This window comes from Salarias fasciatus, chromosome 14 (genome assembly GCF_902148845.1).
Source record: "Salarias fasciatus chromosome 14, fSalaFa1.1, whole genome shotgun sequence".
NCBI lineage: Eukaryota > Metazoa > Chordata > Actinopteri > Blenniiformes > Blenniidae > Salarias > Salarias fasciatus.
In genome coordinates this window covers 14328726-14356219 of record NC_043758.1, presented here as the reverse complement: position 1 = coordinate 14356219, position 27494 = coordinate 14328726, and the positions used below count along the sequence as shown (strand labels likewise).

The 27494-nt window shown below is 42.7% G+C and overlaps 1 protein-coding gene across 1 annotated transcript; it reads left to right on the top strand.

Moving 5' to 3' along the window:
* Window positions 1-1029: 1029 nt before the first annotated feature.
* On the top strand, window positions 1030-27464 carry dhx36 (DEAH (Asp-Glu-Ala-His) box polypeptide 36). The gene is made up of 26 exons (XM_030108031.1): window positions 1030-1537; window positions 3681-3838; window positions 4011-4121; window positions 4244-4442; window positions 5447-5485; window positions 5666-5836; window positions 5943-6022; window positions 9505-9579; window positions 11360-11526; window positions 11623-11704; window positions 11794-11934; window positions 12720-12825; window positions 16633-16720; window positions 17762-17817; window positions 17936-18000; window positions 18620-18763; window positions 19170-19287; window positions 20872-20970; window positions 21740-21913; window positions 22005-22091; window positions 22189-22272; window positions 22355-22454; window positions 22572-22662; window positions 24485-24605; window positions 26056-26208; window positions 26734-27464. Exons 1-26 carry the CDS (start codon window positions 1259-1261, stop codon window positions 26956-26958), a joined length of 3213 nt encoding a protein of 1070 aa, XP_029963891.1. The 5' UTR covers window positions 1030-1258; the 3' UTR covers window positions 26959-27464.
* The last annotated feature ends 30 nt before the right edge of the window (window positions 27465-27494 follow it).

The following is a 27494-nucleotide window of genomic DNA, read 5'->3' as shown; positions in this document are numbered from 1 at the left end:
CCTCATAATCCTCATAAAAACAATGTAAAAAATACAGTAAAATGGCTTTTCTCTCCAATTTATTTTCATTGAGCCAATTGCTAAACCTAACCCTCATTATAAAATAAATCACTGTAAAAAAAAAAAAAAAAAAGAAAAAAAAAAGCATTCCTCTCTCTGTTAATTAATTGCGATTAATGCAATTAAAACTACCACCACTAGTTTAAACACAAGCTGGGGTCTTTCTGTGTGGAGCATGCATCTTCTCCTCTTGTATGTGTGGGTTTCTCCCACAATCTATAAACATGCAAGTGAGGTTAATTGTTGACCTGATATTGCCCATATTTGAGAAAGTGAATGTATTGGTTGTCTGTTCGGGGTGTACCCTGCCCTCACCCACTGTCACCTAGGATGGCTCCAGTGCCCTGGGACCCTGCACAGGAGAGGCGGTGACAACATTTGCCTAAGCTGCCCAAGTTTATTGTTGACTCCTTCCAGCTACTGCTTTTCAAGACCGAAACTCTGCAGGTTCACATCAAATATCCAGTTGTTCAGGTGGAGCAGACAGCCTACCTGCAGCACTGCTATCCCAACAATCCTCAACAGACAAAGTAAAGACTATTTTGATCATGCAGTGATTAAAATCATGAATTTCATTTTCCCCATACTTGTATTCCTAACTGTGAAACTCCAAAACACCTAATATGTGACTGGTATTAAAACATTGGGAAAAAAAAAACAGTTTCTTGAGTTTTTTCCCATTTAATTTTATCTTATAAATGAGGGAGTGTATATTATTATTATTATTATTATTATCATTATTATTATTATTATTATTATTATTATTATTATTATTAGCATTTGTATTGTCTTTAACCTTCCAGTTTATATACTGCAAATGCGTAAATAACCTTTGACCCCAAGCTTTCAGGATAAATTGTAGCTTAACAATAAAATAACAAAACCAACAACCAATCAACGGGCGTAACGTCTTTATTCAGCTGCCGATAGGCTGACGTCATTTTGACTCGACTTGCCGGATAGAGAGGATCGTCTGTAGCTGTTTATCCATTTCTAACTTTATATCGTTGTTGAATGAGTACGTGAGTGCTTCTGCACTGTGTCGCTGTCAGGGATTTATCTGTCGCTCGCTGGATACTTGTGGTCACGTATTTTTATCGTCCGCACTCCAGCGGGAAGCGGGTTGCGGTTCAGCAGCGTTAGCAATTAGCTACAAGCTAACGTTCAGAGTTATTGAGTGTTCGGTGCGATCGCCGGCATGAGTTATGAATACGGCGGCGGGCGTGGAAGGAGAGGAAGAAGAGGAGGAGGTCGTGGAGGAGGTCGTGGGTACAGAGATGGAAGCAGAGAGAGGTGGGATAGAGGAGGTGGTGGTGGAGGAGGAGGAGGAGGTCCAAGGGGCAGCGGTTCCGACTTCGACCAGGACCGAGGAGGAGGACCGCGGGACCGTCCTCCTCCACATCTCAAGGGTCGAGAGATCGGCTTGTGGTACGCCAGATATGGAGTTGTCAGGAGGAAACAAGCCGACAGGAGAGCGGTACGGACCGGGTGCAGTATTAATCCATCAATGTGATGTGATGAACATGAAAATTATAGCCGGGTTGTTAGTCAGAGACCAAGATTATAATGTAGTTCCGTTATTATTATTATTATCCTAATAATAAGCTAGTTACCTCACTTTGACATGTCACATTTATTCATGACTGAACGAACACATGCTGCTCACTTCAAATGATCAAGGGAAGGGAACAGGCAGAAGCCAGTGTTTGGTTTATGCATATCCTGTAAATTCTGTGGCATAACCTGGAATATGTGCAGCTTACATGCAAAAACCCAGAACAACATAAGAGGAAAACAAAGGAAACATCTTATCAACATCGCAGAGAAACCGATAACACAGTATTCACCTTCCCTCATCATTAGTCTGAACTGTAACCCTTCATTATTGTGCATTTCAGTTGTTGTTGGATGGTGATCTACTGAGAGTTTAGCTTCAACTATAGAAACACATATATGTTGCATGTTAGTTCTCTCTTTAAGTGACTCAAAAAAGCCCTGTTGAATCACTTTGGCCTTCTCTCAACTTGAAGAAAAAAAACTCTTGAACACAAACAGGGAGACTTCAATTTTGAGCACAATACAATGTTTCCTGTTTTTAAATTTCTTAAATGAAATACTGAACCACACATAGGGAGACTAATCCATTCAATTGCTATTGCTAATCAACGAAAATGTAGTTAGTCTGATGCTTCATGTTGATATAACCTTTGCAGAACTGTTGAATGTAAGAAATCTTAGTGTCAGTAATATTTAATACGGGCTATAAACTTTAAATGAACTGCTGTGCTAACTAGGGCTGAACGATATATCGTTATCATATCGACATCGGGATATGAACATTCAGGACATTAGTTTTTCCAAAATCAACGATATCAAGATTTCCCCTGCTTGCCCTGCATGTCAGCTCGCCCATGCACAGGTAAGGCCAGCCAACCACAAACCTTGTTTACTGGTTGACAGCTGATGGCAGAGGGCGGTTGCAGAATCTGCACAAACGAGTTTGGTGGTAGTGACAGTGAGTTCTCATAAATAAAACTGCATTTTTTTTACATTCTTTTGTATTCTGATGTTTTTATTTTTATGAAAAATGTTTAATATTCACTGAATCCATTGTAATATATTGTATTGATATCGAGATAAGAAATTTTGCCCATATCGTTCAGCCCTACTGCTAACTTCATCAATGCCCAGTTTTCAATTTCCTTTATGCTTTGTCCATCAAATGTATTGAACATTGTACACATTTTATAATAATGTAAAAACAGGGCCAACAAAAGTGTCTTGAGAAAACAGGTCAAACGATAACACAGCACCTATTAAAATCTGTGTTACAAAATGCTGTGAAAGAAATCATGAGGCACAACATGAAGCAAAGGAGAAACGAGTCAGCCAATAGGAAAATCTGAAGCTCTTAAACATAGAAAAGGATGAAACACAGCTTTATAGGAAAATAAAGAAATCTAAATATATCATAACTTAAACATTAGTCCTGATTAAAAGGTAAATTGTTAACCCAATATATTACTCAAATATGCATTTTAAAGTAAGCTTGGAATATCTTTTTATTTTTTGCGAAATATAAAAATATAGCTGTTGGTCAAATGAAATACACTATGATACCTTTTGGATCTGCAAAAATGTTAGTTTCATTCCACTATCAATTCAACGTTGTATCTCCTTATCATGCAGAGCAGTCGTGCCATGACCTGGTTCAAGAATCAGTTCTTCTCTTATTGAGACCTAATGCATGATTTTCATGAATTTTTGCAGATCACCATTCAGCCATAAGAGAATGTCCTTGTTGTATTTCATCCTATACGGGCAGTTGCGTAAATGCTTGTCCATATATTCCATGATAGGTCAAAATAGTTGTGCTATCTGAAATAAACTGTGGGATGAGTTGATAAAAATTGTAAACTGGTTCTGGATTCTGGGCCAGTCCTGCACAAGCAGAAGCCAGAATTTCTCGTTTAGTCCACAGTTCCAGTGGGATAACAGTGGATTTAGTTGACTGTTTCAGTGATCTGTATTTAAAATGAGACTCCAAATCCATGTTCCAAACTTCTCACAATTTAGGTGCAATCAAGTCTGAATTTTCTCTTTTGTTTTTGTGTGTTCAGCGGGCAGTCGTCCAGATGGATGAGGCCAGAGAGCAGCACATTGCTAAGCTGCTTTCCTCTGTCCAAAACGACCAGCCTGGTCCACAGAGAGACAGCAGGGAGGGAAGAGCTTCGACGTCTGACAACTGGCAGACAGCTGCCAGCAGTAGTGGCCACTGGTGAGAACAGCTTGCATAACTTTTCCACCTGTCGCTCTCAAGCTGTGGATTTAAGCTTACAGTCAGGAAAATGCAAAAACTTGAAAGGATGAGACTTTCTGCCATTTCTGATTTCTTTTTTCCTGCTCTAAGTTCTTACAGTCTGACTTTTAACATGTTTTTTGACGATCAGTTACTTTGATGGGGACATGCCTGAAGAGGATAAAAGAGAAAATGAGATCAATTCTGAAGATGAGGATGAACTTGACCAAGATAGGAAGAAAAGTTCTCAAACATCAAAAAGGTAATCTTTTAAGAAAATTTAAAGAGGTATCTCATTTCAAAAACTATCCTATTCTTCAATAATGTCCAAAGAGAGCATTCTCAGATAAGTAGTTAATAAATGACTGTGTAAATGTGTTTTAGATCCCTCTCTGCAGCAGCAGGTAAAGATGAGCCTCCAGATCAGTGGGATGAAGAAGAACTGCAAGACAAAGAGAAACCGCAGCCGGAGAGGATGGATAGGGACGTGGAGTTTTTATTTCATAAAGTAGTCAGAGACAAGTCACTGGATGAATACTTGAAGATCGATCTGCAAAACCGGAACAAGAACAATGACATGCTGGTGAGTGTATTGAGCTGTCTAAAGTTTGATATAAATAGCTTCAGCCAGGTCTTCCAGCTATACAACCTCGGTTGCTCTTCTTCTTTCAGATAACACCATATATTTGTGATGTAATCTGGATTAAAATTCTCTGTACAATTCAATTTGTTTGTGTTTTGTGAATCAGAACAGTATCTCTGCTTTTACTGATGTTCAGTTTGCAGGAAGTCGTGATGAAGGGTTTGCTATGGTGGGTTTTGTGTGGTGCCGTTATGCTGCACTGCATTACAATGATCACTGTGTACTTCAAAGGAATATCTGTCAGTGTACAGCGCATTCCAGCTTGATGCCACTGGAAACTGCATCAAAAAATAGTTTATTCTAACAAACTAAAACTGAGAACGACTGTAAAAGGAGAATTTTATTGCATCAGATTATACACCAATACCAAAAAAAAAAAAGGCTCATGAGGCCATAATACAGCAAAAAATGAAGTGGAGAGCTGTGTCTTAAAATGTATATTTTCCCATGATTGTTTCTCTGTTGACTCTCTGCCATTTATTGCTTAGCTGATGGGTCTGTTTACAAATCTTAATGGTTTACAACGAACAATATAGCAGATGCATCATATATAAATTGTCTTGCATATTTGCCATTGCCATGAATCATGAACCGTTTGATATCTAGAAATTTGTTAAACACCTGAAAGCAGAGAAATAAAGCTTTTTGCTCATATACTGGTCTTTACAGTAGCCGCTTTGGAATTTACCAATACAACTGTCCAATAATGGTAAAAATACCAGTGCGTCTTTTTCTTTATGATAATTCTGCAGTTGTAAAATCAAATTGCATCCAAACCTCGTAGTCGTAAGCATAGCATAATATTGTCATGTTAATTTATTCTGGGCAAACTATGTCATTTTATCCAGTTGTTGTTATCAAGGTGTAAAGTGAAACATTTTGCTTTTGGTTTTTCTAAATTTTACCTTTGATTTTGTTTGGTATTTTTTTACTTTCTCCTCCAGAAATTCAGGGAGAAGCTGCCATCGTATTCTAAAAAAGAGGCAAGTATTTGATTTCATACTAGTTCTTATCTAAACGTTTTTATCTCTTACATATCCCTCTAATTAATTCAATAATCTACGTTGCTGTTCAATTTTTTTACACTGCATTTTTTTTTTGTACACTTTGTTCCTGAACAGTGTAACACGAATACATGAGCCCTGCTTTGCTTTGCCTTACAGGAGCTGGTGGAGATGATCAATGCTAACCGTGTCCTGGTGGTGAGCGGTGAGACCGGATGTGGAAAAACCACTCAGGTCACTCAGTTCATCCTGGACGACCACATAAACCGAGGCATCGGCTCCACGTGCCGGGTGGTCTGCACGCAGCCGCGTCGCATCAGCGCCATCTCTGTACGTCTCTGCTGCCGAACATCTCCCGCATCCTTCTTGGTGATTTCGTAATAGATCATTACAATACCAGTAGTGTGTTTATGGGCGTGTGTTTGTTGGTTGGCAGGTAGCAGAGCGTGTAGCAGCGGAGAGGGCAGAAAGTGTTGGAAACGCAAACTCTTGCGGTTACCAAATCCGCCTACAGAGGTAAGAAAGTCTTTTCCAGCACCTGCTCGTGCATAAAGTGGATGTAAGTGTGTTGGTTAAATATGCTCACTGTTTAACTGGCACCCACAAACTTGCTTGGTGGCTCGGAAAAAGTCATCTGTTACAAAGTCCACACTCTAAACGATGCGCCAAAAGTGTAGCAGATTGTCGAAGCTGCCACAGGCACACTTCAACTCTGCTGTTTTTTCCTGGACTGAGCACACACGCTGTTTGTAAGATTGAACAAAACAAATGTTTGAGGTTCTCAGCAGGGGTCCTCACAGTGTGGGACCTCCGTCACAGAGCTTAAAGCTCTCTGCATCCACCCAGTCTCCCAACTGTCAGGCTTTTACCCTTCAATACCATAACACTTTAGTTAGATACCTTTATTTAGAATTAATTGGTAAAATCTTTTAAATGTCAATTACACAGCATCTTGTTGTTATATATTGTGAGAATTCTTTCATAATTTAAATCTCACTGCACCCTCTATGAAAGCTTGATGGACTCATATTTGAATGTGAAATATTCCTCTGTGACCTGTGGCTGCTCTGTGTCACTGTCAAGGCCATCTGATTCGGTTACCAGTGCGAGTCTTAAGTGCAAGGGCCGAATTAGGGTGGACGAACGAAATGTAGTGAGAATTAATTCCGCAGGAAATTGTTTTTGAAGAAGAGCTGGTATGTGGATCATGAGATGGGAATCGTGATTTGAGAACGCGCTCAGGAAGAGACGTCTGCAGAGGAAGACATGGCGAAGCAATCTAAAATGGGTTTTGTACAATGGACTTATGGGATAGGAGAGGTGGAGGAGTGGAGAATGAGACACATGTAGTTGAAGGAGAGAAAAAAGGCGAGCCGGGTCTAATAGAAGGGGAGATTGATGCAGGGGATTACAGGCAAAAAGATGAGAAGGAAATGATTACTGTCGAAGAAATGGTAAAGGTGATAGATTGAATTGAGGACCATTTTCCACATTTTCTCAATCTTTTCCAGAGGTGGTGTTTTTTTGTGTTGTTTTTTTTCCTTGCTTCTTGGAACTATACTTAATATTCATAGATCTCTTGTAGACCCAGAACAAAAGCAATGCTAGTTTTTGTCGTCTGTTTATGTAATGTAGAATGGCTGCAGTCTCTCTTTTTCTTTTATTTCTTTTATTTTTGCAAAGCAGTGCTCTGAGAACCCACTCCACAGCTTTTAATGAGTATATGCAAAACTGCACCAGCTGTCTACACTTAGAATCTAGTGTACAAAAGTTTATACCTGTGTTTTTTATTGTGTTCTCCCAGTTGGTTTTAACTATCTTTAAACCAAGCACAAATCAGCTATAATTTATGTGTTGACACGCAATGTTTTCTAGTCCATTTGTTTTTGCATTATTGCAAAGTATGAACTTACAGATAAGACAGTCCTCTTTGTTTTAGCTTTTTCTGGTTTCCAATTTAATTTATGGTGATTTATTATTAATCTCCCGAAGATAGAAATGAGATGAATCAAAAAGGAACGTCACGGTTCTAAATTTCTTTTGACATAAAGACATGTTTTATTTGTGTGCAGTTAGATACCACCCCCCCCCATCTGCCCAGATACATGAAATAAATGAGGTTCATTTCGGTTGTGAAATATCATGTAAAAAAGTCACTTCTGTGTGATAGTGAGCTTGTTAACATGGCCATAGAAATCTGACAGCAGGGAGTACAGAATCAGATCATCATATACGCAGTGATGTAAAACCTACTGGTATTTTTACTGCTTTGTTCGTTGTCTTTTGTCTTCTGCTCGTGTCTGCTTTCTGAGTTACTTCTGCTTATTCAAATGTTTAAAAAAGAAAAAAATTCTTAAAGAAAGAGTCACTTAAAGAAAGAAAAGAAAAAAGATTATGGCTGGATTAAGGTTAGGTCTTAGAAGACAGCACACTGCTGCAATACTCCACAACATTACTTCATGTTGTGTGCTGAATATCTTGCTGCCCTAGTTGACTAATTGACAAATATAAAAGCAAATCCTACTGGTTGTCCTCAAAATGACAGATTTTATTTTGCATCAAGTTGCACTAAAGAGAAGCGTTTTTAAACCCTGATTTAAATGAGTTTCTGGCATCAGCCTGAAATATTCAGAAAATTTGGAGTGCAGAGAAACAAAAGGCTGCCAGAGCTGGTATGATTTTGATCTTGAACGCGTTCCAGATGAGGTAGGTGTTTTTTAGGTGCAGGACTTTTGAAGATATTTTTAGTTGATATGTCAGTACGGCGCTTTCTGAATATTTTGGTATTGCTGCAATGAAGTCAATAACCATGATCACTGCAGCCACTCTGATGTGATGTGAAACTCATTCTCTCTCTACAGACCACTGATTATCATTATTGGAATGACGCCTAATGATGGCTTTTATGAGCTTATTAACTAAAACTACTCATTTCCTTGTAAGTAGGCATAGTAACTGGTGACTGGACTGACTCCATATGTCCCAGATTAACTGATCAACCAGGTGAAGCGGCTGCAGGCTGCTGTTCCGTGGCCAGGAAACTGGGTGCTTACAGGCTGTTTGTGAATAGTCAAATAACCAGTGAGCAGTGAAGCTATCGATGAATCAGCTGTGTGTTGAACAGGACAGGCTGTTTGCCCCGGGGCTTCCCAGCAGCTCGGTAGCACCTGGCCCCTGGCAGATCCGTCCCGCAGCGCATTATTTACTGTAGAAACCTGGTACCGGCTCTGTTGCATGTTAAAATTTTATTTGGTTATCGGTGTAATTTACTGAGATTATTGATGTTTTTATCTGTATCACTGCTGCATCATTGTGTCATCTCTGTTTTTTTTTGTTTTGTTTTTTTTTTCCTGCCGCCTCGGAGGGTCACTGTTTGTTTCACAGCTCTGGTTGTTTGTATTTCTTGTTGACTTTGTGAAGCAAGCTTATAATTCTGTTCTGCACTTTGTGCTTCATGAAACATTCATTTCAGTTTTACCCCTCTTGAAATTTTCTTTTTAAAATGTCACTTTTGCATTAATTATACAACAAAGCCTTTATCGAGGTTCAGTTGTTGGTGAAATGCTTTTCTCAGAGAATAATCAGTTTCTTTTTTGGCCGGAATCAACCTCATTTAAAGTCTTTGGATGATGATTTGTTGGATGATTGTTCTTGACTGATGGATCCTGAAGCTCAAGCACAGTATGACTGTGGTTACAGCGTATATCTAAGGAATGTTTCATAGCATTATCAGTCTGAACTTCATGCAGTCGGCTCACTTTCAACATTCAGCCCAGACAAAGTAATGTTTGAACAGAATCACACCCAATTAAAAAAACACAGAAAAGGCAATTACATGGTTGACAATCTTAAGAAAAAATAAAGAGATTATCAGATTAACCCTGCTGTCACAGTGGTAAGAAGTGTTCACTGAAATGGAAGCTTGTCCTAGTCTGTTATTTGAGAAATGTAAAGTTTCTCTCTCTTTTCTTTTTTTTTTTTTTCTTTCATTTGTACAGCCGGTTACCACGGAGACAAGGTTCAATCCTGTACTGCACAACAGGCATCATCCTTCAGTGGCTTCGCTCAGACCGGTGAGTCTGCTCCCGCCGCTGCTCTCTCGTCCTCGTCACATCTTCTCCCTGCGTTTCTTCTCTGCTCTTCCTTTTCATACCTCCATTCCAGCTGTCCTTCCTCCTTCCCCCCCATTGATTCGTGGCAGATTCTACTGTGTGTCTGTAAAAGATTCATTAGTATGGGTCCCCACACACACACACACACCTTTGTTGACTCATCCTGCATGCTCTTTCTTGCATTCAGAATGTCTTCAGAGTAAAAAAGAAAAGAAAGGACAGGCGAAGTGAGAGTAGCAGACAGCTTTGCCTTATTGTCTTGGTTGTGTTGCTTCATGCTCTTTCAGATACTTGACATTACTCAAGCGATCCATTTTAGAACTGCATGTCGGACAAACCCCGACAATGTTTTGACTTTAAGGTAATTTTCCACACCAACTATCATAAAAACAGCATTGCCCGCCTCTGTGGATGGTAATTATTTTATCCTCTTTGAAATGGCCACAATGGAGCTTCATGAAAATGCCACTATCCCTGCAAATAAACCACACAGTACCATCTCACAATCATCTTTTTTTGATTTGCTTTTGTTGAAATGTGGAAATGATTTCCTATCCGATTTCTAGAAAGCACAGTTGTGACCTGCTGGCAGTGGGATTCAAACCCGCAATGTCAAATCCAACAGTCTGTATTTCTGCTGCAACCTCAAATGTATCAAATCTCAGCAAAATACTGAAATTGTTCATGTTTTCCTTGCGAGTTTTAGCGGTGGGTGGCAGACAAATTTGTAGGCGGAGTATTGCCACCTGGTGGACTGTAGCTTGGCAGAATTCAACCTGCTAACATACACACTCAATACCAGACGTGGGCAGGTAGCAGCCCACGGGACACCCGTGGCACCTGGATACATTTTGCATGGTGTCACAGCCAATTTCCAAATATCAATAAATCATTGGTTTCACAGGTGATCGAGGAAATAAAATCAATTCAAGCCCATTCCAACAAGGTAACATTTGTAATTGCTGTGTAAGTTGTGTAATGCTTCAGCGCTGCACTGATTTATTTACCTTGATATAGAGGCATGCATTTGTTTTCAGTCCATTCGTAGCAACGTTCTTTTTGTTGTGGTGCTGATTCAAATATTTGCCAGGACAGGTGAAATGTCGGACAGGTGAAATGTTTTTTTTTTTTGCTCCTCACAATGATCAGAGTGGCTCATTTCGGCCCGTTTTTCACATTGACAGGTCTCTGCACAATGAACTGAAATAAACAGCTGGAACAGTTCCATTGGTACAGACGCTAATATATAATAGCTTAGTTTCTCAAAAAAAAAAGCTTCTTGTCATAAAATTTTTTGAAAGTTAAAATCAAGTTAGTCTGACCCCCCCCCCCCAAAAAAAAAAAGAAAAAAAAAAAAAGTCATTTTTAAAATATTCACTCTGAAGCTTCATTGTTTAAGAGCTATACAGCAGTTTGTTTTGAAAACTGAACGGTTCGTTAAACAGAGTAAGGAAACTCTCGTCTGCGTGGGAGGCAAACCGCCGTAATGGAGAGAAAATTACCAAGTGGGGACAAATAGTCTCTTGGGCTTCAATCCTCAAGAGCAGCAGCCCTGAGAGCGTTGGCCGGGCCTCCGATGGGGCCGCTGAAGTGCTTCAGGTGGACGCAGCGGCAAGACAAATCCCAGCGTCAGGGGAATGCCCTTTTACAATGTGGTTTTGCTCAGTAGCTTTTAATAAGATATGATCAGATGAACTGAGTGAAGTTCAACACTCCTGCTCTGCTCCTGTTTGTTTTTCAGGTTGTTGTCCAGCATCAGTCATTTAGTGTTGGACGAAATCCACGAGAGGAATCTGCAGTCAGATGTTTTGCTCGTCATTGTGAAGGACTTGCTCAGCCTTCGGGACGATCTCAAGGTCATCCTCATGAGTGCGACTCTCAACGCGGAGAAGTTTTCCAAATATTTCGGTATGTTACCCAACATATCACGTCCAGCATATATTTAGCTGTTGGTCTGCTCTCTGCTGTTAATTATTCCTTTAACTCGGGCCTCTTTCCCTTCAGGCAACTGTCCAATGATTCACATCCCTGGTCTGACGTTCCCGGTAGAAGAGTTCCTACTGGAGGACATTGTAGAGATGACCAGGTGCAACCACATGACTCCCGAACGTGCTTGCTGAGCTTAACATGCGCCATCTCACAATCCGGATTCATATAACGATGTCTTGCTGCCAGATATTCCCCCCAGAATAAGGACCGCCGTTCCTCGTGGAAGAGAGGATTTTGGCAAGGGCGCCAATCCCGACCCGAGAAGGAGGAGAAAGAGGCCGAATATAAAGAGAGCTGGCCTTGTTATGCGCGCTCACTGCAGGGAAGGTGAGTAGATGTGAACAGCAGGCCAGTTAATTTGGCCGAGCAGCTGCCAGGTTGATAAAAATGTTGTTTTGGTGGGAAATGGGACAATTTGGCTCTGTGACACTCGCTTTTTTCAAATAAACAGCTTCATTTTCCTTTGAATATGAGGTTCAGATTGAGCCGATTAAGTGCATAAAGGTCAAATGCTGCAATCATAATTCTGTCCTGCAAGCGCTGAGAGAAAAGCGAGTGCTCTGGAGCACTTGACTGTCTGATGGGTTTGTTACATAAACACTTTGTGCATAAAGTTTCCCTGATGTATACATATAGTCGTGTGCCTACACAATAGGTAGCTGCAGGATCTGCTGAAGGGCGAATAAAATAATTTTGTAGCTTCCTGATGCCAGCGTTGATATACTGCCAGAGTTGATATCACCATGTTTTTACTTGCATTATTGTTTCAAAATAGTTTAAAAAAAGTTAAAGGGATTACACCGTAAGATCTGGTGGCAGTTTCGCAAAGAAAAACCCTTCACAGCTTGAAGGAAATGTCAAAAATGGAAACATTCCTTGGGCTCATATGACGTTTTGTGAGAAATAAAGACAGTTAGACATATATTAAATCTAGTATTAAGGTGTGGTATGACAATATGATTAATGTTTAGTGAGTAGAAAAAAGTGTCATCTTTGAAAATAATGTAAACATAATATGTCAGTTCAACTAGGCGTTGTTTGGTTTCTGGATGCATAGTTATGCATCCCTGATGTGATCAAACGGGTGTTTATAGTTGTTCATCCTTTCACAGATACTCCGACAGCACCATTCAAACTCTGGAGATGTTGGACGGTGATGACAAGATTGACCTGGAGCTGATTCTTGCTCTGATTCGTCACATTGTGCTCAAGGAAGAGGTCAGCGTAACTCTGTATCCGCTTTCTGTGCAGAAACCGGAGATTGGTGCATTTTTCAGTTTGAAAATTCATTTTCATGAAAGTAAATTTGAACTGCGGATGAAAACGGTATTTCAGGGAGCATTCTGCGAGCAGTGACTCACAATCACTGGAATATGACTTTGAAAAAAAGCAAAGATCAATGTTCTTGAACTCGAGATCTCTTAACATTTAGATCATACACTCACAGAGAGCTGTGGTCTATGTGGAGGATGATCTGTGGTGAAATGAGAATTAATATTTGACACAAGCGTTTAAGCCGACAAAAGGAGAGAAGCACACGGCATGCCTAGGTAGAGCAGATGGAGGGAACAGGAGGGATCGCTTCCTAACGCTCGCTGACATAAGATCAGAGGAAGTCGCACCGACCCTGGCGACGGATCCACGCTAATGAGTGATCGAACAGATGCTCTCCCGTTGCACACCCATTCCAGTTTTTCTCTACCCAATTCTTGTGAACGCTCCTCATTTTTTTAAGCACATTTCGAGTTTCCTTTTCAGGCTGTGGATGTGTGAAATGCAGCGTCAACCAAATCACGAATCAGAAGCTCAGGGAAAATAGACTCAACTCGTGTTGCCACGTGCCAACTTCTACAACCTGCAAAACCACATTTCTAGACAATTTCACTGTAAAGAAGAAAAGAAGTCACCTGACGTGGTGCCAGGCAGAGGCTGGGCTCAGGTGGAAGGCTGGGTTATTTTCCATTCCCGGTGTAGTTCTCTTGAAGTGCCCTCGAGCAAGAAACGGAACCCAAAGTTGCTCCCAATCGTGTGTGGGCACCTTGCATGGCTCCGTTTGTGTGTGTGTGTGAGTGGGTGAATATGAGTAACGGTGCAATGAACTTTAACAATAAAGAGAACATTTGCTTTCCACAAAATTAAATTCATCGGAAACATAAAAATGTTCCCAAGATTTATGTTTTGCAGACATATGATTTGTAAAACAAACTCAAATCCATTCCAATAGTCATTTCAGTTTATCAGCCATAAAACATCCATGGAAATGGTAGATTATTTTATAACATCTTATGTTTTCCTTATTTTAATAATCTGAAGCAATAGTCATCATAATAAAGATTTTAGAAAAAATCCTGGAAGCCTTATAATCTATTTATTCTAACTATTGAAATAATGGACATTGAGTGGAGTCTAGTTCAGAAATGGAAAATAGACCGGGAACGTCTGTTGTTGCTCAGAAATGAAGTCCAGAGAGTTCATACTGTTTGTGTTAACTTTGTTTGTAGCAAACATACATCAGAGAGTCGAGGAGAAAGACGGTCCGGTCCCAGAATGAAGAGCGACTAACGCAGACAGACAGAATAATTATCCTTCCACCATATGAAGCCACATCCCCATCAGTCACAGCCTCGGCGAGCCGGTCGACCGGCTGATCCGCCGTGGCACAGGCGCACGGCTGAGAGAGAACCGGCTGATTCACCGTGACGGGGCTCTGAACCGCGGATCTGGGGCGTCTGCCAGGCCTGCGGCTGTGATGATTGGTTAATTATGTTGCAGGGGTCTGTGATTAGACATCCAGGGGGCTGGCATGAAGGCAGTAATGAATGCTTGCTGGGTGCAGCTATGTATGAGGGCGTGTTGCCAAGTCATTGGCCAACACAGCGGAGGTTACTGTACTGTTGGCTAATTTTCAATCAGAATTAATGAGAGCCTCTTCCTGTGCTCCATGCATGTGAAAACCTGTTTCCTTCACACTTTAGGATGATATAGTGCTGGTATCTAGCCCCTCTTTTGTACATTAATGTTAAAAACACGCATAAAGTCCCTTGTTTGCCAGTGTTTGACCGCTGGATTTTAAAATTACTTTTAATTAAAAGGCAGGAGCACTCGGGGCTACTTAATGTCTCTAAATTTCTCCTACCCTTCTGGTTTTCTGATTAATGAATGGCGCTGTTATTTTTATGTGGTTTATTCTATGTCAGATACATTTTATTCATGTAATGTGTTTGATTTAAATTTAGGTCACAACATTATGAAATGTAGCTTTTGCATTTTAATTTTAAAGATTGTTTACATATTTCTTAAAACCTTTCGGAAATGTCTGATTCGGTGACTTTTTGATTGGAAAGTAAACAGCACATACAGAATATCTTCATTGTATTTAACTCTCAGAATAGTGTGGAATTTGAATTCATTTAATTTTTTCACTAAGATTGTTTGCACATCATCTTGAAATGGATATTTAAAGAAAAGAACCTATTTAATCAGGATAATGCTAAAAGGCAGTTGATGATAGGAACAATTAACATTAGTGCCAATGAACTTTATGGCCTTTTAGCGTCTTTACCTAATGAGAGCGTGCTTACTCTGATTTGTTGCGCTTTGATTGCTGGTTTTTTTCCCCTCAGGATATTTGACTGATTGACTGAGTTGTACGAGTTGGCATAAAAAAGACGCATTGTAAAACCATCTCTAAGAAAACAGCTGAAAAACAAGCAGGAAGGGAAAACGTGTTGAGGGGGCTTGAAAAAGCACAGTGTCTGCATTGAAACTCATTATTCGGCTTTCCCCTGGTGAGGATTCATTACCCTGAAAGAGCTCAGAGTCTTTCAGGGTGAAATTGCAGCAGCTTAAAGCCAAAAACACAACTGTCTCTCGCGATGTGCGACGCCCGCTAATTGAGCCTCGTCTTACTGTTTTTATCGTCACTCTGAGCGATCTTGTGTTGCGAAAGAGAAACTGGCGCAGTACGTTAAGGCTCGCTTGTCTCAAACGCATGCGGGCTTGATCTTCCATGCGAACACGCGGATGCAGAGCGCTGGGGCTCGAATCAGACAGATGGGTAAAATAATTCCGACTCTCCATTTGAAACTAATGTGGAGAGAGATTTCCTCGGTTTTGAGAGAAGCACAACAAACGCGGTGAGTCAAGCCGACAAATCCATCGTCAGCTCAACATAATACTGCAGAGTATCAACTCTTTATCAGGTGTTAAAGTGCTTAAATGGGACAGTTTGATCTGCCAGTGACCACGTGGATGCACTCCACTCACTGTTTGGCCATCTTTCCTGATTTCTTCTGTCAGTCTTGTTTTTAACTGTGGACTTATTGGCAGAACATATTTCATCGTGCCTTTTTTTTCTTCCCAAATATGTGATTATTATGGTGCAGCAGTCCAGTATGTTACATTGTCTACCAAAGAATGTCAGAATCCATGTTGTTTGCGATCACTCAGCTGCCCATCCATTCGTGCAAAACCACGTATTTAAAATGGCGTGTTCTTACTTTATCAGCTGTATTCCATACAGTGCAGTCAGTGTTATTATAGTTTTTTTTTTTCCTTAGCTTTTCTCTCTACTGGAATACCAACAAGCTATTTTATTCTGCGATTGTTTTTTTTTTTCTTCTTTTTTTTTTTCCTGTTGATCTTTTTCCACAGCCAGCAGTTGTGCAAGTGTACTTTTTTGCAAGGACTAATTGGCTTCATTTTTCTTGTCCGCTGCTGTGAGAAAATGAAGCCTCTTCACACAGCAGAGGCTGCAGTGTAGTGGAAAGCCGTTATTGTCATAATGACGCTGGCAGGGAGTGTCAGGACCTACTGTGCGCTCGGATGTGGAGGTTGAGCGCTGAGGGCAAGTCGTCTGCGTCTGTCTGGGCTCGGCTCTGATGAGGCCGCGCCGCTCGCTCGATTCGCTCGTGCTGTAGCGGCTGTTTGCGGTTTGCTTCTTGTTTTGTTGTGTTTCCTCCGATCATGTGCCCGCTTCGATTTCTTTCGGCCGTGCGCTCACGGCTCGGTGTCGTGTTTTGACAGGAAGGAGCGATCTTGGTTTTCCTCCCCGGCTGGGACAACATCAGCTCTCTGAACGACCTGCTCATGGCTCAGCAGATGTTCAGATCAGGTTTGTATCAGAGCGACGCATGTCGGCCACATGTAGAAGTGAAGCACCCGCCGCCGACCCACAGGGTAATAAAAACCAGGGTTTAAAAGATCATTATTCAACTGGAGTGTTGTTTTGTAATTATTTTTATTCCCCCTGCACTCAAAAGCATTTGATCATTTACTTACTTCAGTAATTGGTTTTTAATCTGCAGAACGAGGCAGAGTTTAGTAATCAAGGGATACCCTGGAGGAGAGGGAAGGTTTCTCTAAGCTCATCTGAAAGCACATAAGCGCATATGGTATGGTCTATCGAACGCTGGATAATCCCAGTCTAAAGCGCACCTTACTTAATAAACGCATTGAGGCACTTAATTCACTCCACTTGAAGAGATTCAGCAGTGGTTTGGCTATACACTAATCCATTGATAATGACTGCATGTTACAGACTATAACAACAGAAAGAGGAACAAATTGTGTCGCACCACAAACTCCAGTCATTTGAAACCGAATGTAAAAACTTGCATTTTCAATTTCAATATTCAAGAAAATGCAAATTCAATTCTTTTTTTCACAGTTTGACATTTGGATCACCAGAAAAGTGCAACACCTGTTAAGGTTCAAAAGCAGAACAGAGGAATTTGTTGAGGACAGAATGACGTGTTGAAGTGGGCGTACAGCACAAGAACATGACACCTAAATTCACAAGAAACTCTTTTGGATGTTTCATTTGACTTTATATGTTGCAATTTTACCTTTCATGCCATTTTTAATACCAACTTTAACCCCTCATTTAAATGTTTTTTTCGTCATTTTTCAGATTTTGCATTTGGTTTTGTCTTTTTTTTTTCCTCTTAACATTCGCTATTAAAACAAAGTTAGAATTTTTCCGCCAAAGTTTAGCTCCTGCAGCTGAAGCTCTTTTGAATTCATGGTAATATCCCCAATTATATAAAAGGGAAGACTCCATGCAGCCTCATGCTCTAGAACTTGTCTTTTATATTGGCCAAAAGTTCTAAAGTATTTTTTTTCCTTTCTCTCTCTGTGTGGTGCTTTCTTTCAGATCGATTTATCATCATCCCTTTGCACTCCCTCATGCCGACTGTAAACCAGACGCAGGTCCGTGTTTTCCTCTTTCTCGGACTGTTTGAGTGACTGCTGATTCTCCTGGTTTTTATTCCCTTTTCAGTATTGGAGGAGTCCCTCCTCATCTCTCTCTCTCTCTCCCTCGTCTCAGGTGTTCCAGAGGCCTCCTCCTGGAGTCCGGAAGATTGTGATTGCTACCAATATAGCTGAGACCAGGTGTGTGAGTGTGTGTGCATGCCGATTTTCTTGTCAGGCCTTTTTACATGCTGCATTTGAAGATGTTTTTTGGACCATTTCTCAGTCAAGTTCAAAGAAAAATGGGGTGTGTGTGTGTGCGTGTGTGTGTGTGTGTGTCTACACACGACATCATAATCTGTGTGGCCATCATTAATGGAAATGGTGAATTTGGAGCAAATTAGAATGCAATTTCTTGGATTGATTGGAGTAATATTAGCTTTGATGGAAGACGGAAGACTGACTGGTAATTTGGAGTCGCATTCACAGCCACACACACGCTCGCGCGCACACACGCTCGCACACAGACAGACAGACAGAGAGTAAATCAAGGCGCTGTCTGAGCTCTGCGCTCCCCTGTCATCACTCCTCTAAATATAGAATCTAAATCTACCAAAGGGCTAAATTTTATTTTCTGCTTTGCGTGCATGTGTATGAGCGTGCACGTGCCTGCTTCGAATTCTTAACTTAGCATTTTTGACAGACCGCTTTGAAGTTTTATATCTTTTTTTTTTAATTCCTTTTGTACTATTTAATCGTAATTCCAGCATTTTTTTCCCCTTCTTTCTCTCCATCTCCATCTTTCCGCCCTTCTTCGCAGCATCACCATCGACGACGTTGTCTATGTGATAGATGGAGGCAAGATCAAGGAGACCCACTTCGACACCAACAACAACATCAGCACCATGGCGGCGGAATGGGTGAGCCTGGCCAACGCCAAGCAGAGGAAAGGGCGGGCTGGCAGGTGCGTTTTTGCTCTTCTCCACAATCACCCAATTCGGAGACATATTTATAATGAGCGCACACTCGGTATTAATCCGGTGAAGATATTTCTCGTCGATTCTGTTCTCGGGAGTCGTGTCTCACCCCCCCCCCCTCCCTCGCCACTCTCTCTTTTCCTGCTTTCCCCATCTGTAAACACTGAGACGGTGTAGCCGCTCCCCGCCTGCCTCCAGCCTGTGACTGTGACTCTGCTCTGTTGATAGCGCTGACATGAAAAGTGTAGCAGGGCCCAATTAGCAGGAGCTGCTTACTGTGTGCAGTTTCATCCCACTGATTTTAAATTAAGCTCTTGTCACAAGTCTGATATAACATGTAACCCTTTTTTTTTTTTCTTTCTTTTTCGTCTTCTTCTCCTGCATTTAATTCAGAGTGCGCCCCGGGAAGTGCTATCATCTGTACAACGGTCTCAGGGCCAGCTTGTTGGACGCCTATCAGTTGCCTGAAATCATGAGAACGCCGCTGGAGGAGCTCTGCCTGCAGATTAAGGTGGCGTACGAGGGGGAGGCGGCGGAGGGACAGTGAGAGACGCATGGATGCCTGATGGAGAGTTGAGACGAGGACAAGCTTGCTGTGAATGAGGTTTTTGGAGTGTGTGTGTGTGTGTGTGTGTGTGTGTGTGTGTGTGTGTGTGTGTGTGTCGGGGTGGGAGAGGACCGACCTGCCATTATTGCTCCTGCGCTGAATTACAGCCTCTCCCACCTAATGAGAACTAAGGCTGAAGCCTCCCAGGCTGACTCATGCCCCCTGCTCGCCACCTCCTCCCCCCCCCCCCCCCCCCCCCCTCTCTCTCTCTCTCTCTCTCTCTCTCTCTCTCTCTTTGCTGACAACATAATCACTCCTCTCACAGGGTTTGTTTTCTCATATAAACAGGTGTTTTCTTCTTTTCTGGATTTATTATTTATTTTTATTATTTTTTTTACACTTTCTCTTTTCAAATCCTCACACCCCACTCAGACATATTTTAACCAGTGCTAATGGAACATTAAGCCAGAGTTCACCGGTGTCTAGTGGTAGCCGCGATTGTTCTCGCCAGTGGTTTTATTGGATGTGCGTTTTTTTTTCTTCTTTTTTTTCTTTCTTGCTTAGTTGGATGTATTCAAGTGTGTGTGTAATGTGGTTTTTGAAGCTTGCGGGTGAGTGGCGGACTAATGCATCAGGCTGTCGTTAAAGTGAGAGAAACACTGACAACATGTTAACCCTGAGCCCACTCTCTAATGCACAAACACTCCCAACATCAACCTATTAGTCACACATGGAGATGCGCCTGTTTCTTTACTCTGCCGCTTGCCGCAGATAGATGTTTGGTACATTTTAAAAGTCTCTTTTCGATATAGAGGTGAATGCACACGTCGCGAATGCGGCTCTTATCAACCCATTTGTTCTGTATGCAGTTTGAAGAGGAGCGTGTTAATGCGGTTAACTCTTTCTGTTAGCCAGCCCTGTCGGTGAGCTCTGGTTCCTTCTCAGCTGCAGTTTCAGAGAATCAAACCTCCCATCCGTCTTCCCCACAGCTTTATCTATCCTCTGAGTTTAGGCGGGCTGGAGTGGATCCCAGCTGACGATGGGCAAAGACACCAATATTCCTGTTGAGGATGTTTTGAAAATCCTGGCACGCACAGATTAAAACATTAGCTTGAACTGTTACTTTAACTGTTAACTTTTTTCCTGAAATGACAGTGCCAACCACTACGCCATGCATGTTTTTATTTTACAATCGTTGTTGTTTTTAATCGTTAGCATGCTACTTATTTTCCATCTCATCATCTCAATCCAATGTTTGGCCCGTGAATCAGTGTTTGCAACAAACGAGAGGCCAGTCTTCACACTTGTGCTGCAGTTCTTGGTGTGGATCAAAGCAAGAAAAAACATTTCGCGCGCACTGACATTTTAACGAGCCGGAGGATATAAACAGACTGAACTCTGGATGCTCCACTGATATTATGCAACACGACTTTCATAACTTCCACAACAATGCCATGTCCTGGTCTCATTCCGTTTTGTTCAGTTTACACCCGGACGACAACCCGTGTGTGTAAATAAATGAAATGTTTCTGCATGCATCATGTCTAGATATTGAAGCTCGGATCGATTGGCCGATTCCTGGAAAAAGCCCTGGACCCTCCGACGACACAGGCGGTCAACCTGGCCATCAAAAACCTCAATGACCTGGTAAGAAATAATAAAGTCCAGTCGAAAACAGGCATGTATAAAGAGTTTATGCTGCTTTATGCTTTAGTTCTTCTCTCTGAATCGATTCCTCTCAAATTTCCCAAGACTTGTGATATTATCTTCAAACAGCGTCTTTACTTCTATCAACCAGTTAATTAACTCACTAATTGTTTCACCTTTAATGAAGTCATTTGGCAATAATCTGGAGTACAAAGTGGCAAGAATACAATCGCCCGGAGGGATTGGACGGCTGGAGTACTTCTGAGAGACGAAGCAGCTGCTGACCTGAGTGTTTATGAATCTGCTCGTTCCAGGGAGACTGTTTTACTACTTACCATTTGTGGAGGAGGCAGAGAGAGATCAGTCACCATTAAAGGGAGGATAAAGATTAGAATGAGCAGTATTTCATTCTAACAAGGTTAAAACATGATGAATTTCAGTGGAGCTGGGAAGCATAGTTTGTATCTGGCAATAACAAAACTCAGTTGATTTGCTCCTGAGTTTTTAATATCTTTAATGGGATTTTTCTAATTAAATAAGATCAGTGCGTACAGTTGACACGTTTTATTGGAGAGCAGTTCTCCCTTTTAAACTAGTTTCTTTTTCAATAAAGGCTTTAGTTTCTATATTTGAACCAAGCGCTGCTTCCTAAATTGTGTGAGTGTCATTGGGTTTCCTGTGGATCTGCTTTAAATTGCATTACGCCGAGCCGCAGCTGATTAAGTGCGGCGTGTCCTTCCTTCTGGATGTTGTTACACTGTTCTGATAGAACGCCCTGGACGACGAAGAGAACCTGACGGCTTTGGGTTTCCACCTGGCCCGTCTGCCCGTGGAGCCTCACATCGGGAAGCTCATCCTGTTCGGCGCTCTGCTGGGCTGCCTCGACCCCGTTCTCACCATCGCCGCGTCTCTCAGCTTCAAAGATCCTTTCTTCATACCTCTGGTACGACGCAGAGATCTCAGACTTGAAAGGCTGCGTAGGCAATGGCACACAAAACACACTTTTCCTCTTTGGAACGTTTCCATTTCTTCAGGGTAAAGAGAAGATGGCAGACATGAGAAGGAAGACTCTGTCCCGAAACTCAAAGAGCGACCACCTCACTATCGTCAACGCCTTCCAGGTGAAGGGGGTCACGCTGATCTCACCCGGAATTCCTTTGATGTCTCTTTGTAGTTGAAACTGATCCAGTGTTTCGTTATCGTGCATTGAATCCGCAGGGATGGGAGGATGCCAAGTATCGTGGCAGCAGGTACGAGAGGGAGTTCTGCTGGGACAACTTCCTGTCTGCCAACACTCTCCAGGTGAGGCGTTGACTTGATTCGATGAGGCAGGTTGCATCTCTCCGAGTCTTTTTAAGCAGTGGTTTGTCTCGCTGTCATCCAGATGCTGCACAACATGAAGGGCCAGTTTGCCGAACACCTCATGAACACTGGATTTGTTAGTAGCAAGAATCCCAAAGACCCCAAATCGAATGTCAACTCGGGTAACTGAGCCAGCTGCTCCTGTCCATCCATTCTCAGAAATCCAATAAGCAATAAAACGTGTTGTGCGGCCATGCGAATGTAGAAGCGTTCATTTATTCTTTCTCTTCTCTCCTCAGACAACGAGAAGTTAATCAAGGCGGTGATCGTGGCCGGCCTGTACCCCAAGGTGGCCATGATCAGGCCGTCTCACAGCAAGAAGAGGCCGGGGTGAGTCTGAGCAGGGATTATCACCGACAGACAGGAAACGGTCTGCACCGCATAAGATAGAGATACGCCACAATCGCTCCCATCGATCTCTTCTCTGACAAATGGTCCTCGCGCTGCACCTCATCATGGGAGCGGTCTGAGTTCTGTGAGGGTTCTGTGACAGGTAGCCGAGGCTGTGCAGATTCCATGCTAGCAAAACTGTCAACAACCAAAAAATAAATAAATAACAGCAGCTTAAGATCAATGCAGCCTTTGGAAAATCACCCCAAGGCAGCTGTCATCGTCGTCGGCTGTGACCTGTGCGCAGGAGTCTGACGCACACATCAGAGAAACACACACACACACTCGCAGCCGGGCTGTCGTTTCTGTTTGTCTCCGACAGTTCCAGACCCAGGTGCACGGCCAAAAACCCCAAGGTCTCCTCCTCCGCGCGGCAGAAAAATTAACCACAACCTTGAACCGCTTTAAAAGGCGCTGCGTCCTCGCCGCAGCTTTTCCCGGATTCGCAGCCCGATGAAACGCTTCTTGTTTCGCCGCTGAATCAGACGGCTGTCTGCTGCTGGGAGCGCGCTCCCCGCAGTCAGGCCGACACGCGGGAGTTTGGAACGCGGTGTTACTTTCATGTTGGAAATGATCAGCTGACTGCATCGCAGTTTCTCTTAAGATCTTCCCGTGCCAAAAAAAAAATGGCAGGAGGCGTTCTGCCTGCCTTGTTTGAACAAGCCAGCAGCACCTGATGTGTTGTTTCTCGAACAATTTTCTGTCATGGTGACAAAATCGCATTCTGGCAGCGGTGCGTTTCCAGACAACTGGTCAAATAGCAGAAATGACATGGAAGAGTAGCACAAGTGTAACAGTTTACTATTGTACTGGTGAAATTTGACGTGCTCAGAAGAATGAACCGCTGAAATCGTCACGATTAATCAATATCTATTCGGGTTTTCTTTTTTTGCTAACATAAAGTACTTCATGTAGTCCTGATATTTTTCAAGCAGAGCTCGGTGGATGGATGCTTATATTTAACTACAGAAATGACTTTTTTCAATTTCAAATAGCTGCATTTATAAAGATATAAAAACATTCTGGTCAGTTGTGCAGTTTTTAAAACAAGATTCGAGAACTTTAAAAAGTCCGCTTCAGTTTGTCTGGACAAAACATAAAAACTGACTGAATTGTAGCTCGATGAACTTCTCCGACGATCATGGTTTTTATAAATTTCATTTAATGCCTTTATAGTTGAGCCAGTTGTATAGCGGTTGGTAAACAGATTCATCTGGAGTTTGCATGTTGTCTCCTTCCTCCTTTTTCTCCCATACATAAAGACATGCATTCAGAGTTAATTAGCGGCTCTAAATGTGCTCTCGGTGTAAACATGAGCGTGTGAGTGCCTCTGTCTCTGTTTGTCTGCCCTGTGATGAACCGGGATGGGCTCCGCCGCGTCACGACGCCGAGTCGGATAAAGCATTACAGAAGATGGATAGGTGGATATTGAGACAGCGTGCCGAGGAGGATCACAGGAGAATCGTTTTTTTTTCCATTGTCATTTTCCCTCCGAGTTGTAGGATGAATGCCAGAATAACTCAGAAAATAAGACTTATTTTTGTCTTTGAATTGCCGTCCGCCTGTGTAGACCGTTTCCCATCATGCTCAGTAACGGCACACACCTCGTGATTTTCAGTTATTCATGCTTGAGGTTGTAAGAGATTTCAGTTTCATTGACGTTTCATTCCTGTAATCTGCAGTGGTGTTTGTTGAATGCGTTACATGAGAGCTGTCTCAGATTTTCTTCCTGTCCTGTGTGTGTTAACGTTCCGTCTGCCAGGGTGAAGGTGTACACGCAGGCCGACGGAAAGGTGTGCATCCACCCCAAATCCGTCAACTCCGAAGAGACGGACTTCAACTACACGTGGCTCATTTACCACCTGAAGATGAAAACGAGCAGCGTGAGTACGGCCGAGGACGTGCGAGCGCGTCGTGTCGCGCGTCGACGCCGCCCCGCGTCTTCAACACCGGGGCGCCCGTGGCCGAGCGTCTGTTTGATTTCGCATGTCTCCCCCTGAAGGGTGCATGCGAGTGGAAAGGAGGGCCCGGCGGTTAAAGGTTGGCAGCGGTGCCACGCCAGCTTTGCACTTAATGAATATTTGATTAAAACGCCGCCTTTCAACTCCCTCTCAAAGGCTCCGGTGCTTCAAAGCTTCCAGACACAATGTAAGAGGTGGTTTGGGGGACTGCAAAGCGGTCAGCGCCGTTTCCTGACTGACGCCCTCTCCCTCTCCCTCTTTTTGTTTCACTCCTCTTATTTTCTCCTCCCTCACATCTGTCTTTGTTCTTTCCGTGCCATCTCTTTCAATGAATGCGTCCATGCAGCAGCAGCAGAAAAAACACCTTTCATGTCCTCTCTGATTGCCGCCTGAGTCTCTGCCTCTCACTTTCCAGCCTTTGTCTTTATGAAGGAAACTATTCAATCTCATTTCTCTGTGATTATTTGCAACCATTACTTTTTTTTTGTTTTTTGAGCTTGTTAGTGGCTTTGCGCTCGATGATGGGTATTTTTGTCCGTAGACGTATGATGTGCTGAGGAGTGCAATATTTTCAAGGTCGTTTGTTTACCGCGAAAGAAGGAAGCAGAAGGGCTGCAGAGAAAGCCGGGGAGTAAAAGCGAATGAATGTGTGGAATGACGTTAAACTTCGTCTCTGACGCACTTTCCTCTGGTGGTTCATCACATTATACATTCATAGGGTAAACGCAGTTGTCCCTGCTCACTCTTTGCTTGTTGTTTTTCTTCTCTTCTGCCCACTCCTATCTCCTCCTGACGACGATGGTTTCCGGCACTTTTGTCTGTTACCTTCGACGCTGAAAGAGGTTTGGTTTTAACCTCAGTCTCCTGCTAATGCAGTCTGTGGCTTCTGACCTGAGAGCCAAGCGGTTTTATCGAGTGGGCGTCTACAGACGACAGCGCCACATAGAATAACTCTGCTAATTTCTCTATAGAAGAGTCTCATTGTGGAGCCTCAGCTGTCTGACACACAAACACACAATTACTTTGTAATTCAATTAAAAAAAACAAACAAACATTTTTCTCCTATTTTGTGAGTCAGTATTCGACCTCCTCGACATGAGCAGCTGTCAGTGAAGACCAGAGAGGAGCGGCGGTCGCTGCTGTAGTACATTACGGAGACGGGGCAGGATGACATTTCTCCTGACTCCGGCGGCTCTGAAACACGTTTCCCTCGCACAGCCTCTCGCCGCTAATGGGACACTCTCGGCGCCCGCCACCGAGCTGCTGTCGGGCGCAGAGCGTCATAATGACGCCGAATGTGTTGTTGTGTTTTCTCGTGATCCTCCCATTGTCGTCGTGCGTCTCTCACATCTCTGCATCCCCCCCCGCCCAGATCTTCCTGTACGACTGCACCGAAGTGTCCCCATTCTCGCTGCTGTTCTTCGGCGGAGACATCACCATCCAGAAAGACGAGGACCAGGACACCATCGCGGTGGACAAGTGGATCGTCTTCAGGTCTCCAGCTAACATCGCCCACCTCGTCAAGGTAAACAAAGCCCATGCTCACATCAGCAAGTCCGTCACAGAAACACTTCGACCCCTCTTATGAGGGCGATTATACTGAAGCTGTCAGGAATATGTGCTTTGCTTCTGCCCAATCTCCTAAGATAACATGTTTTAATTATCATGTCTGTGATTGGACGATTCGACTGCCAAAGTCCTGATTTCCCCGGTAAATGCAGATTTATGCGCACGAAGCTGTGCTATTCTGCTTTTCAGTCAACTACACTCAAACATTTCAGACTTCCTACCAAACGGCTAAACTGTGACCAAGCACATCTGTCAAATTGAGTCATTGAAATTATAGCAGCTGATTAATGAAAATGACTAACTGTGGCTAGTTTTAATCAACAGGTGTGCTTTTGATACTTTCCCATTAAAATAAGCCCAGTAATTTGGAGTAATATATTTTCATATTCACCCAGTTGAACTTTGCCCACCTGTGAAGTACATGACTGTAATCAAAATGTTTAAAAAAAGAACAACAAAAAAAAAGCGCTTTGTTCCACAGAGTTTAAAGAAAGAGCTGCACAACCTGCTGCAGGAGAAGATCTGTAACCCGGCCCCCGTGGACTGGCAGAACCGTCAGTCCAAAGACTGCGCCGTCATCACGGCCATCATAGACCTCATCACGACGCAGGAGAAGCAGTCGGGAGGCGGTCAGGGCTACGGCAGGACGTGGGCGCCCGCTCCCAGAGGATCACACCTGCACTTCGATGACGACGACGACGATTAGCGAGGGGGTCAGGGATTGAGATGGCTGTGAAGATAAGGCTGTGGAGATCACGGGTCGGTGGACATATCCCTGATAAGCAGCTGACCTTCTGGATGAAACCTCGTCGTTCTCTGAACACAACAGGCCCATTGTTCCATAACTTAATTCTCAGCGACACTTCATTTATATTAGATTTACTACATGTAATCTGATTTGTTTCATCCTGTCTTCTTACGGTTTACTTTAACTTAGATGTCATGAAATTTAAGAGGAGAAAGAAAAAGGGGAGGAAAAAAAAAGTTTGTATTGACATTATTTGAGATGCAGCTGCGTTTTGCAACTCCACCAGAGCTTCCATGTTCATTAAGTTTGTGACGGGTCACACTCTTGTTTCCGAGCAGTGCCACTTAACAGCTTGAACAATAAAAAAATGAAGATGCGCCGTCACCTTGCTGGGCTTCATTTGCTTGATGAGGCTGAGAAATCAGCATTCCTGCATGTTTCGATTTAATTCGCTCCGAATGTCCAAACACAACACATCGCTAATTTATCATCCC

Excerpts from the sequence above, each read along its gene's own strand:
- dhx36 (XM_030108031.1), top strand. The coding sequence starts at position 1,259 with ATGAGTTATGAATACGGCGGCGGGCGTGGAAGGAGAGGAAGAAGAGGA. Across the intron at positions 6,023-9,504 it reads TACCAAATCCGCCTACAGAG|CCGGTTACCACGGAGACAAG; the intron begins GTAAGAAAGTCT and ends TCATTTGTACAG. Across the intron at positions 22,092-22,188 it reads CTATCGTCAACGCCTTCCAG|GGATGGGAGGATGCCAAGTA; the intron begins GTGAAGGGGGTC and ends TTGAATCCGCAG.